Here is a 16,117-nt window from a genome sequence, read left to right as displayed (position 1 = left end):
CAGACTGGCCCGTCGAATTTCTATCGTGCGAGCTTCGCAGCTTTTGTAAGCCACGGTCGAGTCAATCGGAAATCATCTCTGCTCTGCAGTCGGCCTTGTGAGACTGTTGCTGTCGATCGCCGTGTCACGTCGAAGTTCTATCGTGCGAGCCTCACAGCTTTTGTAAGCCGCGGTGGAGTCAATCGGAAATCGTCTTTGCTCTGCAGTCGGCCTTGTGAGACTGCTGCTGTTGGTCGCTGTGTCACAGTGCTTTTGCGCTACCACGGCGAGGATAGCTCTGTCGAACGCGCTGCCAAGGTACAGTGAAGCGATTCGGGGTGTTTCCATCTTGGGTTGCGTTGCACGAGCCGGAAGAGACGGCGATAGCTGATGCCTGATGCCTGATGCCTGATGCCTGATGCCTGATGCGTTGTGGTGCTGTGGTGCTGTGGTGTGCGACTTAGAGAGCGGTACCTCGTTCAAGATTTTCCCTGATCTCTTGGGTTTGCTTATCATAGAAGCGTTTGAGTTTTTTGTTAAAGTGACGATTGGAATCGTTGATGTAGTTGATATCGGAATCGTCGTTGTTTCTGGCGCGGCTTCGATTTCGGATGAGCTGTTTTTCGTGGTTGAGATGCGTGATGACTCGATCGACGGCATCGTCTGTAGGGACATGAGATCCGTACTGGAGCTCATCGATTGGTGTGGATTGGTTTCGGACGAGCGTGCCGGTAGCAGGGCTGCTCGCATGCACTGCATGCTGGTCTTTCTGAGTCGTGCTTCTGGATGTGTGCGGCTTGAGCGCATTCACCTGTCGCTGATATGCGCGTTCGGCAGCATCTACGAAATCGATCAGTCCTGCATCTTTTTTCCTGTGTTTTTGCTCTAATTTCAAATCCCACGCCTCACTGTCTTGGACCGAATAGTTCAGGTTGCGCTGACGTTCAATGTCGATCCCGCATTCAAGCATGTCTCGCTCTTCAAGCAGCCTGTGCGCCTTGGCTAGCTTGCGTGAAGACGTAGATGCACCTGCTTGCGAAAGCGTGCGTGCGCGCGATTGTTCGTCCAGAATCTCGCGGCGGTTCGCTCGTGACGAGGCAGACATCTTGGATCGCAGAGCAGACAGCCTCGCCTGTCGTTCTTCCATGGTCGGCTTCCCGGTGGATGCACACGTTGACGGCTCGGCTTGGGGTACAGCTTCGGATGCAGTGAGCTCGGCGTTCGTGGACGCAGGCGTCGTTTGCGGCATCGGTTGTTCGGCTAGCAGTACTTCATGTCTCGCCGTGCTAGCGTTTGCGCTCGTATCTGTGATGCCACCTGCTTCGGATTGATGCGCCGTTGTTGACAAAGACGCTGATGTCTCGGTGATGCGCGCGGGTTTGCATACAGGTTTGTGCTCGTCGCACTTGTTGGCTGCTCGTGTACTTTTGCGCGCCATCCTGCGGGTGGTTCAGCTGCAGCGTTTCAGCTGGTAATCAGATTCGAGAGCGCGATAATCGCCAAATGCTGCCACCAGAAAAGTCGGATGAGATGAGAAGCGATGCGATGCGATGATGGTCAGAGACAAAGAAGCCAAAAATGTCCAACGTGTGCGCTCCCTCCACACCAGTCAAGCTGCTCCGGAACTCGGAACGCTGTGCTTAGCAACATGAACCGCAACAAAAATCTAAATCGTGAAAATGTACTGTAAATTACAATCACGAATCACGAATTTCAGGCAGCAGTCCAGTCACAGTCACCAGTCACCAGTCAAAAGCTGCGAGTCTCTGCGTTGGGTTGTATCAGCGCCAAACGCGAATTACAAACCTAACACATACAAATCCACAGTCACAGTCACAGTCACAGTCACAGTCACAGTCACAGTCACAGGTGAGTTGTGAGTTGTGAGTTGTGACTGAGTTTGGACCCTGGGCAAGCACCAAGCGTGAAGGTCTCGCGTCTGTCACCCTCGTCAATCACAAATCACGCACGATTCACGATTTGCTCCATTCGTGATTGATCTCGGTGCGTCTTCCCCCGCTCTTGTTTCAAATCAATCTACTTTGCCATCGCATACGAGTGCGACCATGTCGCAGTCACAAAGAGGCTCGCCTGCCATCGCGGATGCTTCTGCTTCTGCTTCCAAGGTCAAGGCTCAGCAAACGCACAAGGCGCAACAAAACGACAGGGCGCTCAGCAACCGTGCCAAGGCGCAGCAAAACAAGGAGCGCGCTGCTGCACAGGCTCGAGCTCGAAACGCTCCAAACGTCGCTGCTGCTGCTCAAGACAAGTCTGGACCAGTTGCGTCCACTACGCAAGGTCGACGTTCGAAGCCTCCGACTCTAGCACCGCCTTCGCAGGCTGGCGCCAAGCAGTCGACGAAACAAGCCACAAAAGAGGCGCCGAAAGCGAAAGCGAAGGTGCAGCCTCCTCGTCAGACAAAGGCTACACCGCAGTTCAAGAGCAAGGTGGTCATCCGACGATTGCCACCAAACCTGCCTGCACACGTGTTTTGGAAAGCTGTCTCGCCATGGATTCGTGATTCAGCCGATTGTCAAGCACTCACCACGACAGCACAGACGTCGTCTGCACCAGCACAACCAGGCGCAGAAACGTCTGAGGCTCACACTTCGGATTCACGCTCGGCTGCGACCTCATCAGCTTCGACCAGCCCCACACCCACGGTCGACTACAAGCAATTCGTTGCGGGTAAGCTCAAGACCGACACGAACAAGCAAAACAAACACGCACGCGCATACGTGCGCTTCCTGGATGCGCAAATGCTTGTCCAATTCTACAAGGCTTTCGACGGCCACATTTTCCGCGACAGCAGAGGCAACGAGTCGATCGCGATTGTCGAGTTCGCTCCTTACCAAAAAGTGGTTGTCTCCACTCCTCGCACTGGCACACGTGGCGGACCTCGAGCCGCCAAACTCGACGCCCAGCAAGGCACAATCGACAAGGATGCCGACTACCAATGCTTCCTCGAACGGCTTAGCAAGGCTGATGACCAAGTCCAACGGTCTGAAGGCGAGCTGCTCGCCTCGCTGCTCGATTCCAAGGGCAAGGAAAAAGAAACCGAGGCAAGACGGCTCGCAGGAAAAGTGACCCCGCTATTGCTGCATTTGCGCGAGCAAAAAATGGCGCAGTCGGACGCGTCAACCAGATACGCCGACAAGATGCAGAAAGCTGCTGACAAGCCAACAATCGTGACGGCGGCGCGAAGCGCAGGTGTTGGTGTCACAGGTGGACCTAGCGTTGCTGCTGTCGGTGCCGAGGACAAGGTCAGAGCCAAGACAAGTACAAAGGACAAGAAGGACACGAAGGACAAGTTGGACAAGAAGGACACGAAAGACACAAAAGACAAGAGGGACAAGAAGGACAAGGCAAAGGCGGTCGCTCCTGCTTCCGAGGAGCAAGCCAAGCTGCAAGAAGCAGAGAAAGACAAGTCGAGCAGGAAGGAGACACGTAAAAAACGGACAGGTAAGCGGGCGGTCGACGCCGACGGCGCTGCTACACCAAGCCGTGCTCAAGCGGCGCACGTCGCGACGCGGAAAGCAGCGACTTGCAAGACTGCTACCAAGAACCGCGATACCAGTGCTTCTACCAGCGCCCATGTTGCCGAACCACTCGCGCACGTCGACACAGCCAAACCGAACACCCGACCGCCACGACGAAAAGCTCCGCCCAAGAACACACACAAGTCTTCAACCGGTCCGCCATCCAGCCCAGCGGCAGCATCATCCTCCAAGCTGCACATCCTCTAGCGCGAGTCGTAAGCGCCTCAACACCTGCACCCGTACCACACCCAACCAAAGTCACATTCTTGTGCGCTCGATCTCTGTGCGCGACCAGAGAGCTGAGCTGAGTTGAGCTGAATGCAATGACGGATTTCGAAAGCATGCTGACTATGGATGCAGGTTGATTGCCTGCAGACGTTCAAAATGATCTCTAGCGAGCTGGACGTTGAGTTTGACGCTTGCGAGATGGATGGCGGGGTCGGCGATGAGGATCATGATGTACGTATTCGAGGTGAGACTGTCGATGTAAGCCGAAAAGGTGGATGTTCTGAGTTCCATCGCCTGGAACTCGGATTGCGACGTTTTAGCGGGCAGCTTCTGGCAGGAGAGCTTGAAGTTCTTGATGAGTTCCGAGACCTTTTCGAAGCGTTCCGGGTCCAACGCTGTCGAGGTGGGTTTCGAGGTGGACGACGAGGAGGAGGAGAAGGCCGAGTCGGATGCGTGGAAGAAGCCGGAACCTAGTGAGGTGTTGGGTAATTTACCTTGGGTATCGCGGAAGCCTTCCATGCCTTCTTCGTCCTCGTCGTAGCTGAAGCCTGAGCTGGCACCAAGCCGAGCCTTTTCAAACGAAGAGGATAGCGCTTCTTTGGTGGACGTTCCAAACGCTTTGGCGATGACGAGAAAGGTGGTACGTTCAAACACGACCACTTCGCTCGCCGAGCACGTATCGACAAACAGCTGCAGATGCCTCTCGAGCACGCTCAGCGCCGGAATCTGGGTCTGCACAATTCGGCTCCAAGCGCGGTACAAGCTTTCGTCCCAGATGCTTGTGGCAAAGCATTGCACCCTGAAACCGTCGGCTTTGCTACCTGCTGCATGTGCTACCTCCTTGCTCTTGCGCCTCAACTGCTTGACACGGTGAGAATATACTGCTGCCCTCCTAGACTTGTCGATGAGATCCATCTTGTGCAACAGGCAGAACACCTGCGCATCCGGGCTGTACTGGTACAGCGCCGAGACACAGTCCTTGTAGTAGCGCAGATCACGTTCCCATTCGGTTTGATCTTCGTCTCCTCCCTCTGCGGCGGCGACGAGGTCGAAGACGTAGATGAGCACGCCGACGGTAGAAAACACCTGCGAACGTTGTTTGTCGAGGTACGAGTCCATGTATGACTGCTGACCGCCACAATCCCACAGGTTGAGCACGAGGTTTCCGAGGAAGCGCACATGTGAATGTTCAACGTCGAGTGTGGAGCCGAGTCGCCGTGTGTCGGCCGCTCGGTAGGAGGAGAAGATGAGCGAACGCATCGACGTTTTCCCGCAGCCGGATTGGCCCATAAGCAGCACTTTGCGCTTCATCTTGCCAGTCCAGGTGTGGAGTCGGTCATGAGCGTTGCGGGACAGAGACGAGATGCAGACCGGCAAATGGAGCCTCGCGCTTGAGGACAACGATGGCTGTGTATGCAGACGGTGCAGAGTAAGTGGCAGTTATGAGTATCAAGGCTCACTCACATCCTGCTTGCATGTGGAGCACCACTTTACGCGTCTCGATTAGCCAGCATGACTAAGCGAGCATTCACAATTGCCTCGCCGCGGCAAACTGGACGGCGAATTTTCGTTTTTCTTCTGGTTCTTGTCGTTCTTCTTTGATTTTGGCTTGGATCGTTTTCGGAAGGTTATGGCCGAAAGGTAGAGAGGCCGCTCGAAACAATCACAGCAATCACAGCAAACTCACGAATCACGAATCACGAATCACGAATCACGAATCACGAATCACGAATCACGAATCACGAATCACGAATGGCATCGGAGCGCCCATCGGAGCGTCTGCTTGGTGCGTGGAGATTCGTGATTGGATGTGGCCAAATCGTGAATAGACCGGCACCTCACGATTCGTGATTGTGATTCGCACGCCGTTTTGTCGAGCGTGACTCGCGCGAGGTGCGAATTTGCGACGACAAGCTCAGCACAGCTCAGCACAGCTCAGCGCAGCTCTGGGCGGCTGCGAATGCTCAAGATCTTCATCGGCCCAGTGCAGCCTTGGCTTGAATTGACATCAGTTGGTTGGATCACGAGACAATAGAAGAAAAGGCGTCCAACGTGCAACGTGGTCAACGTGGAACTGGCACATAACTGAGATATATATTTGTCAATCATGAATGAATCACGAATGAATCACGAATACATATCAGATCTAATCACGAATCATGAAACAGCTTGGCTGTCGGCTTTTAGGCGAGCCTGTCAAAAGTTGTGAGTGTGTGCAGCAGAAAACAAAACCAAAAAAATCAAGCGTAAAGAGCCACGACGTGGTAAATTTCCGACTGAGAGAACAAAGTGGCATTCACGATTCACGATTCACGAGTGGCTTCTTCTCTCGGTCTGCCATCTGTGCCTCTGCTACGATCATCATCATCGACGGTCCATCTACTGGCGAGGCCGCATTCCATGTTCACTCTCGTCGGATCGAAGCTCGCTTCTTCGGCTCTTGCATCTACCGCACGTACTCAGCTTCGTCCGTCCACGACTGGCTTTTCAGCTCTCGGCACTACGATCAACTCTTCCATCACAACGCGAACACTCCGTTCGCTCGCCGATCTCGAAAACATGTCGACTCGTACATCTGGCGTGGACGCGGCGTCTCACCACTCGATGCTGCCCTCCAAAGTTCGACCCAAGCAGCCCGCTTCGGCGCTGCCGCCTCCGTCGATCATCCTTACGCTCTCCGGTCCCGACGGCCCAGGCATCGTGCATAGGATCTCGGGCTTCTTGGCACGTCGTAACATGAACATCATGGACTCGGCGCAGTTCGGCGACCCCACCACAGGCACGTTCTTCATGCGCGTTCACGCCTCTGAGCCCGAACCCGAACACGGCTCGCACCCAGACCCAAGTGCTCCAAATTACGCTCAGCAGCGAAATGCTTTTCTTGCCAGAGTCAAGGCGGAATTCGACGACGAGTTCGCCAAACAGGCCGACGTTTCCGTCAAGATCTTTGGCGCAGAGGAAAAACCACGCACGCTGATCATGGTCTCCAAGATCGGTCACTGTCTCAACGATCTTCTCTTCCGTCTTTCCAACAAGACTCTGCCCATCACCGTGCCGCTTATCATCTCGAACCACCCAGATTACGAGCCGCTCGCCAAGGCTAACGGGATCCCCTTCTACCACCTCCCCATCGATGTCGCTCAGGGCAAAACAAAGGAATGGCAGGAAGCCGAGATGGTCAAGCTCGCCAAACAGTACGACATTGACATGATCGTCCTCGCGCGTTACATGCAGATCCTCTCTCCGCAACTGTGCAGTCTGTTCAGTGGCAGGATCATCAACATCCACCATTCCTTCTTGCCGAGCTTCAAAGGCGCAAAGCCATACCACCAGGCGTTTGAGAGAGGCGTCAAGTTGATCGGTGCCACAGCGCATTTTGTGACCGCGGACCTGGATGAAGGACCCATTATCGAACAGGCTGTCGAGAGGGTCGATCACGCCATGACGCCCGCCGACCTCGTCCAGGCGGGCTCGGATGTCGAGGCACGCGTCCTCGCCAGAGCCGTCAAGTGGACAGCCGAGAGGAGGGTGCTTTTGAACGGCGCCAAGACTGTCGTTTTCAACTAAGCCGCTTACCCGCCACGTATGTGCAACGTTCACTCACCTGTGTTGATGTGGTGATCGTGCGACAATGCCACCGTTGCAAGCTCCAAGCTTTTCTACACGCTGTGTATGTGTGTATATGTTTGTGTGCAAATCATCTTGTCCATCGTCGCCTGTTGACGATTCGTAATTTCGTGATTGGGTCGCGATTCACGATTTTGGCGTCCAGATCGGCCAATATTCGTGATTCACGATCCACGATTCACGCTTTGTGATTTTGGTGATTGGACCCTGCTTTCTGAGGGTTGCGTTGGGCGACAAGATTTTGCTTTTGGGACGGTGAACGTAGGACGACTGTGACAGACCAATCCACCACGACGTGCACTATCGAGGTAAAGCGTGGAGTTGTTGCGGACTAGGTTGATCTTGGATGCAAGTGATTGTCTTTGCATGGGCGTTTGGTGCGAGTGCGTATGTTGCGTAGAGTATATGCGACAGTACGAAACATGACTAGCGATGCAGGCGCAAGACGGCGGGTGGCGATCATTGGTGGCGGGCCGGCGGGGCTATCGTGTCTGTCGCAATTGGTCGAGATTGCGGACTTTGACGTTACGCTGTATGAACGACGTGCTGGATTTGGCGGGGTGTGGGTATACGATGCGCAACCGGGCGCGTGCGTGATAAGGTACGACTCGTACGGTCGCGCGTTTGCGCTCTGGTCCGGCGACAGGAAGGATGGCTCTGATGACGGAACGTTTCGTCCGCCAGGCGCCATGTATGACGGATTGCGCACCAATCTGCCGTGCGACGTAATGGCATATCGGTCACATCCGTTCGCTTGCGGCACACCCATGTTCCCGGATCGCAGCACAGTGCACGAGTACATCGAGCGATTCGCTAGCCAACTCTTGCAACAGCCACATGCAAAGCATGTTGATGTGCGACTCGCTACGGCTGTCTGCTCGGTTCGACGTACGTCTCACGATGCATTCCAGGCGCAGCAGAGGATCGGCTCGGGAAGCAAGTGGCATGTTGCCTCGACACACGTTGACAGTGGCGAGAAAAGCGAGGATGTCTTTGACCACGTAGTGATCGCCAGTGGCAGGTGCAACACTCCTTGGATCCCGACCATCGCTGGTCTGCAAAGCTTCACGGGCGAGGTGATTCACAGCGCATGGTATAGATCGCCACTGGCGTGGCAGGGAAAGACGGTCTTGGTCGTGGGCAATTCGAGTTCTGGCTCCGACATTGTTCGTGAACTGAGCGGCTACATCGTGCGTACACTTCCCGAAGGTCAAGCTGCTACGAAAGCGTACATTGACGCTTGCAACCACGCGCACGCATCGCGCGCCAACATTCTGCATTCGTACCAAGACATCGACAAGTCTCCGCCGTTGGACTTCGATCCGCGCTCCAACGACGCGCCCGCGTGGGCAAAACGCATCACCGTAGTCCCTCGTATCGACAGCATCTCGCACTCCACCGTCGTCTTCCACGGTGGACAGACGATAGACAACATCGACGTCATCGTCTTCGCTACCGGGTACGTCTATGAGTTTCCCTATCTCGATCAGTGTGTATCGCCATTCGACCGATGTCCGCTCATCCCACCTCCTGCGCATCAGGCCGCAAGCGCGGCACCAGCCTCGACACCAGCGCACCGTACAGCGCCTTTCTTGACATGGCTTGATGATTGGAGTCTGTTTTACGCCGTCGATGCATCCATCTGCGTGTTGGGCGCGCCGATTCGGATCGTACCCATGCCTTTCACACACGTTCAGTCGCGCATCGTAGCTGCGGCTTGGTCTGGCGCCATCCTTCCGGCTCCTGGTTCAACAGCACTCCCTCGACTCGACCCCTCGATCCCCACCACGGATCCCACCAAATGGTCCACCACGCTCCCACATTCCACCCACACCAACCACTCTTCCGATCTAGGCTACCCCTCCGACACTGCCTACCAGAACGCCCTGCTCGGCCTCCTCCCGCCCCACCTTCAACACCCCCCCTCCACACAAGACCAACACTCCAACCAACAACAACACCTACCCCCCCACTTATCCCATGAGGGCTGGTCCCAAGTCGCCCCCTTTCGAAACGAGCAAAGGGCCAATACGAAACTCCTCAGACGCTCCGCCCTCGGTTACTGACATGTCAACACCAACTCGGAGCGTGCATGCTCAGTGCGAGCGCATAACTTGCAAACTAAGCTCCTCAACTACAACTATGAAAAACGAAATGCGTAATTGCGACGATACCTGTAGCGACTGTGCTGCTAACAAAGTTCAGCTCGTGACTGGACGTTGGAATGCTAAAAATCATCCTGACTGACTGCGCGTCAACGTTGAGAAGCCCAAGTGGATCAAGTCGAATGCGACCTCACGTCCGAGCTCCTCGTGGACAAGGCGGATCGTCTGGCACGGATCAACTTGAAGCGCAGGTTCAGGGCTAGTGACTGAGCCGAGCGCCTCAACGTGTGCGTGACCGTATGTGAAGCCGCTGACGAGCGCATGCCTGCGTGTCGCACGTCATCGCTAGTGCGATCAGGCGTGAGATGAGAATTGATTGACTGCCATGTATCCAATTCACCCATTTGCATGCCATACAGCGCATCCGCCCGCCGTGGCTCGGCCGATTCAGCGACAGGAGAAGAGACCACTTCACCCGACACAAGTCGTGGCAGAGGCGCACGAGCGAGTTTCTTGTATAGAGACCGTGACTTGTGTTTGTAATCTCCACGACTGCCCCCGATGCACGCGGCGAAATAGCTGGGCGCCGAAGGATCCATCCATGTAGCAGCGGCTGCTGTGCCGGGTGAGAGCGCCTCCTGCTGCTGTCTCGACGCCATCGAGCCCACAAGCGCTGGGTGCGAGAGCTCATCTTCCTCGCCCGTCCATGATGACGCCGATAAAGTACTCGTCGATCGTGTCGACTTGAAAAACGCGCTCGCATTCGTCAGCCGACTGTTGCTCAAGACAGATGCCGACGTGGGCAGAGGTGCCAGCCGCAACGCGCTATGGACACTTTCGAAAGAATCAATCGTGTTGCCTGCGATGGACCTGCGCTTGGAGAGTAGCGACAACGAGGCACGACGCGAGTCTTGCGAAAAGCGCGAGGTTGCCATGGTCGAACTATACGAAGGCCCAATCGACGGATTGCTCTGTCCTATCGCCAGCGATGACCTCGGCGAGCTGTTGGGTCGCGACTCAGACGTACTGTGTCTCCGCGATTGTACCCGCTCTGTCAAAGACAAGGTAGTGAGCGAGTAAGCTTCGTTGTTGCAGAGACCGTCGCTAAGACCAAAGGAAGAAACATCTTGATCGGACATGGCGAGCTTGCGCATGCGACGGTCAAGGTCTACGAGGCCTGTGAATCCATCGCTCCAGTCGTCCATCTGAGAAATGACCCGAGAGGGTTTGCGACTTCTGGAGGAGTGGCTAGAATCGTTTGTGCTCTCAGAGGTCGCCCGTCTGCGTCGACCGAAACCGGGAGGTGAGAAGCTGGGCAACATCATCTTTGAAAGCGAGAGCCGGTTGGAAAAATGGTGTTTGAGAGAGCCAGGTGGGCTGTTCGAGCCATAAGAAGGCAAGAGGTTTTCTCTGATTGGAGATCAAGGCGACATGGACGACAAAGGGGAGATGCTTCAAGGCCGGTATCACCTTTTATCTTGACGGACAGCCGGATGCCATTGACGCAACGAATTCGTTCGGTCGCTGCGTGGCGACGCTACTGCTCGGACGTTTTTGAGCCTATTCTGTTGCGAAGCGTCAAAATGGCGCGCTGTACAGGCACAATGCAGACGTGGCTTGAGCGGCTGCTAGCTACCATATCAGCGCCGAGAAGGAGGTTGATCAGCTGCGTACACGAATGAAGCGCTTTGGTTCGTTTGTAACTTTCAACTTTACGTTTTGACGACATTCACAATTGTGGGGTTGCCGCGCAGCGAAAGGTGCTGCAGCTGTGAATGACGCTGAGAAGCCGAAGCTCAAATGTAGGTGGTCGGCGAAATGGGCAGAAGTAAGTCTCTCGGTACCAGCCTGAAACACGCCTGAATAAGCGAAGGAGCTAGGCGGAGGTGACAGCGCGCTTGTCGAAAAGGGTGAGCTGCCAGAGCATCTTTTTGGAAACCCGAGGGACGGGACAGCGTTACATGGGTGACTGTGTCTGCAACCGAGCATCAAACTTGTGCGCCACCAAGCAAAAGCGGCTTGACATAGGCAGCGGCAGTGAGGAGCCGAAGAGGTGCGAGAGACGCGCTCAGCGGGTGAGTGGAAGACAGCGATGCACTTCAAGTGACTGACTGCACCTTCTGGCATGCTTTGCGATTGTCTCGATGGATCGAAGCCGTTTAGGCTTGATCGCCCAGCCGCACAATCAGCCTGCCGCAGCGTCAAGGGCAAGCACTGGATCTGTGCTCGATAGATGGATGCAGGCAATGTGATGCGTTACAATCCAACGCAAGCCGGGAACGCCGTCGGATGCGTCTCCGAAAGTGGACAGAGATTCGGGCGAGTCCGCAATCCAGCAAGCAACAGCTGAGCAGCAGCCAAGAAACGGTTGACAGTTTCGTGCTTTGGTTGGACCGGGACCACGCTTCAAGTGCGCACACCGACGAAAACGAGGGCCAGATTCGAGTCCTTAAATCCAATCACCGCTAGCTTATGACTAAGCAAGAGGCCGATCGCGTCTCCTGCCCAAGGCGCAGTTACTCAGAGTGCAACGCGAGTGTCGTTAAGGAAGGAGCTAGTGACAGTGACGCAGCAAGTCTGTGATTCACTCAAGCATCGAGAGACCGCGTGCCACAGCCTCGCTGCTGCGGGTCGGACGCCAGGAAGCGCAGTCGGGAGGTGAGAGGCAAGCCAGTCAAGTGCGAACTCACGACTACAGAAACGGATGGCTCGTCAGGAAGAATAGCTCGTGGCTAGTTATTCGAGATTGATATCGTGATTTAAGAATGTCCACACTCAGAAGTGCCATGGCCTGTCACTCTGTCAATTGTCTGCGGTTGTGAGTCTGAGTGTGGGGAATTTCGGCGCTCCCCCCGCAGCGTCCTTTCAAAACCTCTCCGTCCACGGCAATCTGCCCTCGCCTTGTATGCGCATACGTTAGCCGCGACAAGCGCCTGCCCACTTCGACTAACTTGGCTGTCGTATCTCGTTGCATCCACGATTCTTACACATACTCAGCCACAGAGAACCATTCACGATTTGACAGTCGCTTCGCCGAAAATCTCGTTAGCCGGCAGTCACTCTGACTGAGTGTCCGGCGGATTCGACGATTCGTAATTAAGCTAAGCACAGACACTCGAGACTCGTGACCTCTCTTCGGACTCGCCAGGTGGCACTTTGTTATCACACGTCACGGTACAAAGCGCCTATGCTTTCGCAATGACCAACAACGCCCAACTCACTTTTCGCATGCAACTTTATTCGAACCCATCCTGGGAATTTCCCACCAGGAATCACGAATGAATCGTGAATGCTCTGATATAATCACAGAAGTGTAACGCGCCAAGGCTTCCCTTTGGTCAGGTCGCCTTTGGTCGCCATTGGGTGGCCGTACGACGACGTCACACGTTGCATCACCGCCGTCCCGTCGAACCAGTTCGCGCCGAACCACAGAACACACACGGTGCTGCCAGATCCACCGTGTCATGTCGCCTTTCGCGCTTCTGACGAGTCTCGGCGCGCATGTGAACAGCAAGTTCGGTTCAAAAGGCAATCGAACAAAGCCTCGACCCTTGGACATCTGCCATATTTGCCCAACTGGTCTTACAGCGTCCTTGTCAGAACAAATTTCCCGAAAGGAGCATCCCCTTTTGCTGACTCCAAGTGCTAAGCAATGTCGTAGAGCGAATATCCGCCAGTTGTGGCGACACGAGTTCGAACAAACAAGCAGGCACGCACAACAGGAGACAGCGACATGGTATGGCTATATTGAATCTTGATAGAAGTACAGATAGTTACTGTTACACTAGTGATACAAAGTGGACGAAACGCGACAAGCAACATATGCGAGCAATTTAGGCAGGCTGAGAACAACTTCGAGTCGCCACAGCAGCGCCTCTGGGCAGCTGCGCAGACATGACATGCGCACCAGCTCCACTCGAGACTTGACTGCCCTCAGCTACGGTCCAGTGGCGACGACGATGGAATGAAGACGACTGCTGATGCTCGAGAGCATGTGACAGAAGCGGCGAGACCGGAGCACTTGAGAGCGCTGATCGCGGAGACAGTGGTCCCAGTCCCGAAGATGCGCTTGTACGTCGCGAAGTAGGAAGGTGATGATAGTGAGCAGAGGGCATATCGCGCCTGTCCAAATCGTCATGTTCGTCGTCACTGCTGTCGTCGTCGCTGTCGAGGATCGCCTCCTCATCACGCAGGATCGAACCTTCCACCTGAAGGCCCCGCATGGAAGACGAAGCGCGACCACCACTAGCACGCCCCATCGGTCCACCTTGCGAATAGCTCGAGAATCCTGAAAATGCGCTGACACCCAATCCGAAGGTGGCAGTATGGTTACCGCCCGCCTCACTGCCTGATCGAGAAGACGGACGCGAGCTTGTACGAGACGAGAGTGTGCTTCGTCGACTAGTAAGCTTGGGTGATGCAGCTCGTCCGATATGCAGCTGATTGTCTGGGAACATGGAGCCGCCCGAAATCATCTCCCAGTTGTGACGTATAAAGTTCGGATCGTGCAGCTCCGTGTCGCCGGAAAGAACGACAGGGCTGTTACTCGAAAACTCATCGTGATGATAGTAATGATGGCCAATGTGCTCGACACTCGATGTGCGGGTCGAAGATGGCATGTCCTCGTGCGAAACCCGGTGTTGCGCCGCTTCGGGCAAGCTCGACGAGCCGTCGCACGTAAACGAAGACGAAGCCTGGATTCGTGTGCGATCGCTCTTGCGTCGGAGCGAGCGACCCTTTTCGCGAAGGGCGCTGAAGCGAGCATGCTCGAGCTTCATGCTGGCGAGCTTATGATGGAGACGTGTTTGAAATCAGGTCAAGTAGAAATTGATGCGAAATGATAAGATTTGATCTATGTGTGATCTGTCGTCTGTATTTTCTTGATGGCGAAGAGACTCTTGTGAGACGCAGATTCATAGCAGGTGAATGACAGTTGCTGCAGGAGGGACAATATGGCCAAAGACGAAGACCAAACGTGTTCGAAGCTAGTGAATGACAGCGGAATCCAGGTCGGTCAAGAGCTCGAGATCGAAAAGATGCAGGAAGCGGATGTTGGGGCGAATACAAACACCAAGGTGATAGGATGAGGATGCCTGGACAAACATCCAGCACGAGGCAGAGGTGTTTAAGTAGCTTTTCGCATACTGGGGTTTGGCAATTTAGCCACATGGTGTGTGACCCGCAAGATCAGTATCGAGATCGCATGAATAGCCGCACACAGTGCAGACTGGAACAGAAGCCGGCATAAGAGTGGTCTGCGGCATGAGACGACCTGAAATTCGCGTCAAGAGATACGAGTCACTCACGACTTGATTGAATAAGAAAGCCGTGGGAAGATCGCCGGGGATACGCAGGCCAAGCAACAAGTCCCGGAGCTAGGTCGGACGTACCTTGATCCAAGCTCGTGCATGGACCAAAAATTGTTTCGTGAATACTATGACGCTTAGCCTAAGGTCAGCAACAGGGCAGCGTCATCGTGTCCAAGATTGGTTGCCTAAACTTTTTTTTTTCTTCTTCTCCTTCTTCTTCTTCTTGTTTTGCCGTTCTTTTGATTCACGATTGATACCCTAGACAACAGATGCGGCAGAATCACCATGCATACCTTTTTCTGCTGCCGCCTCACAACCCCAAATATGTACACAGTATCTTCCCATTGTCCCTCGGCTTTGCGGGCCGAGTTGCCGCGGCTGCTTTCGTACGCTGCAACCCTCCTCGGCATGCTTTCCGCTTCGTCTTGAGTGACTTCCGATCGAAGGGAGACACGCGGCAAATTCAACCGTCGGGTTTACTTTGTTTTCATGCAGCGCATGCCTTTCTTTTGGCTTCAGCACCGCGTTACCATGTTGCCGATGGCGACCAGATGATGCCAGAAACGTCTTGCTCATAACTTTTACCTGAAGCTCTTCCTGGTTTCGGTGCAAACGAAACCGTTGTCAAGCGTCTTGACACAGGATTCGGTCGCGCTTCGGGGTCATGTCGGAAACCCAATGCCCAGACTGGGAAGGGTGCGACATGCAGTCTAACAGTCTTGGCGTGAGAGCCACGAGCACGAAGCACGAAGCACGCAACATGGAATGTGGAGGATCTCTTTGAGAATTTTTCTTCGGATTTTGTTGTTCGCACGAGATCGATATCCGTTGCGAGCAGTCGGCAGTCAAGGTGGAGCTTCAGTGATTCTTACCTAGAAGAAATATAACAGATATCGCGCAAAACCGTGAACCCTCGTGACTGTCGAGATTCACGATTCGTGATCGTTGCATGTTCGAGACTGATCCAAGTTCGATCTTTACGAAACGTTTCGTGTCTGCCTCTCTCTGGCTTTCATTCGTTGTCTGTTGTCCGGATAACCACGTGGCAACGGCATAGTTCCATAGACGGTAACTTGACCGGGACCATGCCATAGCATTCTTGCCCAAACCCTCGTTGAAGAAGCACAGAACAAAGATTCGAAGCCAGACGGGCCCGCAGGTACGGGCGGGCGCTGTTCCTAGATTTCCAACGTCGCTCTTTAAAATGAACTGTATGTTTCGCACCCTAAAGTGCCGTTACAGCGGCGAACCTTCTGCCGCGCGTGTCTGCTTTCTAAACTCTGTGCAAAATCGCTTGGCAATTCTGGTGCAGAACAAGTGATTGGGAGCC

At 54.6% G+C, this 16,117-nt stretch overlaps 7 protein-coding genes across 7 annotated transcripts; 3 read left to right on the top strand and 4 right to left on the bottom strand.

Moving 5' to 3' along the window:
• Positions 1-439: 439 nt before the first annotated feature.
• Positions 440-1,417, bottom strand: UMAG_11427 (uncharacterized protein; the record flags this gene model as incomplete). The annotated part of the gene is made up of 1 exon (XM_011388453.1): positions 440-1,417. The coding sequence occupies one exon, from the start codon at positions 1,415-1,417 to the stop codon at positions 440-442; it is 978 nt and encodes a 325-aa protein (XP_011386755.1).
• A 628-nt stretch (positions 1,418-2,045) lies between these two features.
• On the top strand, positions 2,046-3,725 carry UMAG_00233 (uncharacterized protein; the record flags this gene model as incomplete). Its single annotated transcript, XM_011387861.1, has 1 exon — positions 2,046-3,725. One exon carries the CDS (start codon positions 2,046-2,048, stop codon positions 3,723-3,725), a length of 1,680 nt encoding a protein of 559 aa, XP_011386163.1.
• A 141-nt stretch (positions 3,726-3,866) lies between these two features.
• UMAG_11426 (Rag GTPase GTR1) lies at positions 3,867-5,057 on the bottom strand (the record flags this gene model as incomplete). Its single annotated transcript, XM_011388452.1, has 1 exon — positions 3,867-5,057. One exon carries the CDS (start codon positions 5,055-5,057, stop codon positions 3,867-3,869), a length of 1,191 nt encoding a protein of 396 aa, XP_011386754.1.
• A 1,089-nt stretch (positions 5,058-6,146) lies between these two features.
• UMAG_11425 (uncharacterized protein) lies at positions 6,147-7,313 on the top strand (the record flags this gene model as incomplete). Its single annotated transcript, XM_011388451.1, has 1 exon — positions 6,147-7,313. The coding sequence occupies one exon, from the start codon at positions 6,147-6,149 to the stop codon at positions 7,311-7,313; it is 1,167 nt and encodes a 388-aa protein (XP_011386753.1).
• Positions 7,314-7,795: 482 nt separating this feature from the next.
• UMAG_11424 (uncharacterized protein) lies at positions 7,796-9,439 on the top strand (the record flags this gene model as incomplete). The annotated part of the gene is made up of 1 exon (XM_011388450.1): positions 7,796-9,439. The coding sequence occupies one exon, from the start codon at positions 7,796-7,798 to the stop codon at positions 9,437-9,439; it is 1,644 nt and encodes a 547-aa protein (XP_011386752.1).
• A 212-nt stretch (positions 9,440-9,651) lies between these two features.
• UMAG_00230 (uncharacterized protein) lies at positions 9,652-10,803 on the bottom strand (the record flags this gene model as incomplete). Its single annotated transcript, XM_011387860.1, has 1 exon — positions 9,652-10,803. One exon carries the CDS (start codon positions 10,801-10,803, stop codon positions 9,652-9,654), a length of 1,152 nt encoding a protein of 383 aa, XP_011386162.1.
• Positions 10,804-13,311: 2,508 nt separating this feature from the next.
• UMAG_00229 (uncharacterized protein) lies at positions 13,312-14,256 on the bottom strand (the record flags this gene model as incomplete). Its single annotated transcript, XM_011387859.1, has 1 exon — positions 13,312-14,256. The coding sequence occupies one exon, from the start codon at positions 14,254-14,256 to the stop codon at positions 13,312-13,314; it is 945 nt and encodes a 314-aa protein (XP_011386161.1).
• Between the last annotated feature and the right edge of the window lie 1,861 nt (positions 14,257-16,117).

The sequence above is a fragment of the Mycosarcoma maydis genome, chromosome 1, assembly GCF_000328475.2.
Source record: "Mycosarcoma maydis chromosome 1, whole genome shotgun sequence".
Classification (NCBI taxonomy): domain Eukaryota; kingdom Fungi; phylum Basidiomycota; class Ustilaginomycetes; order Ustilaginales; genus Mycosarcoma; species Mycosarcoma maydis.
The sequence above is the reverse complement of the archived record's forward strand: the minus strand, read 5'-3'. Positions and strand labels throughout refer to the sequence as shown.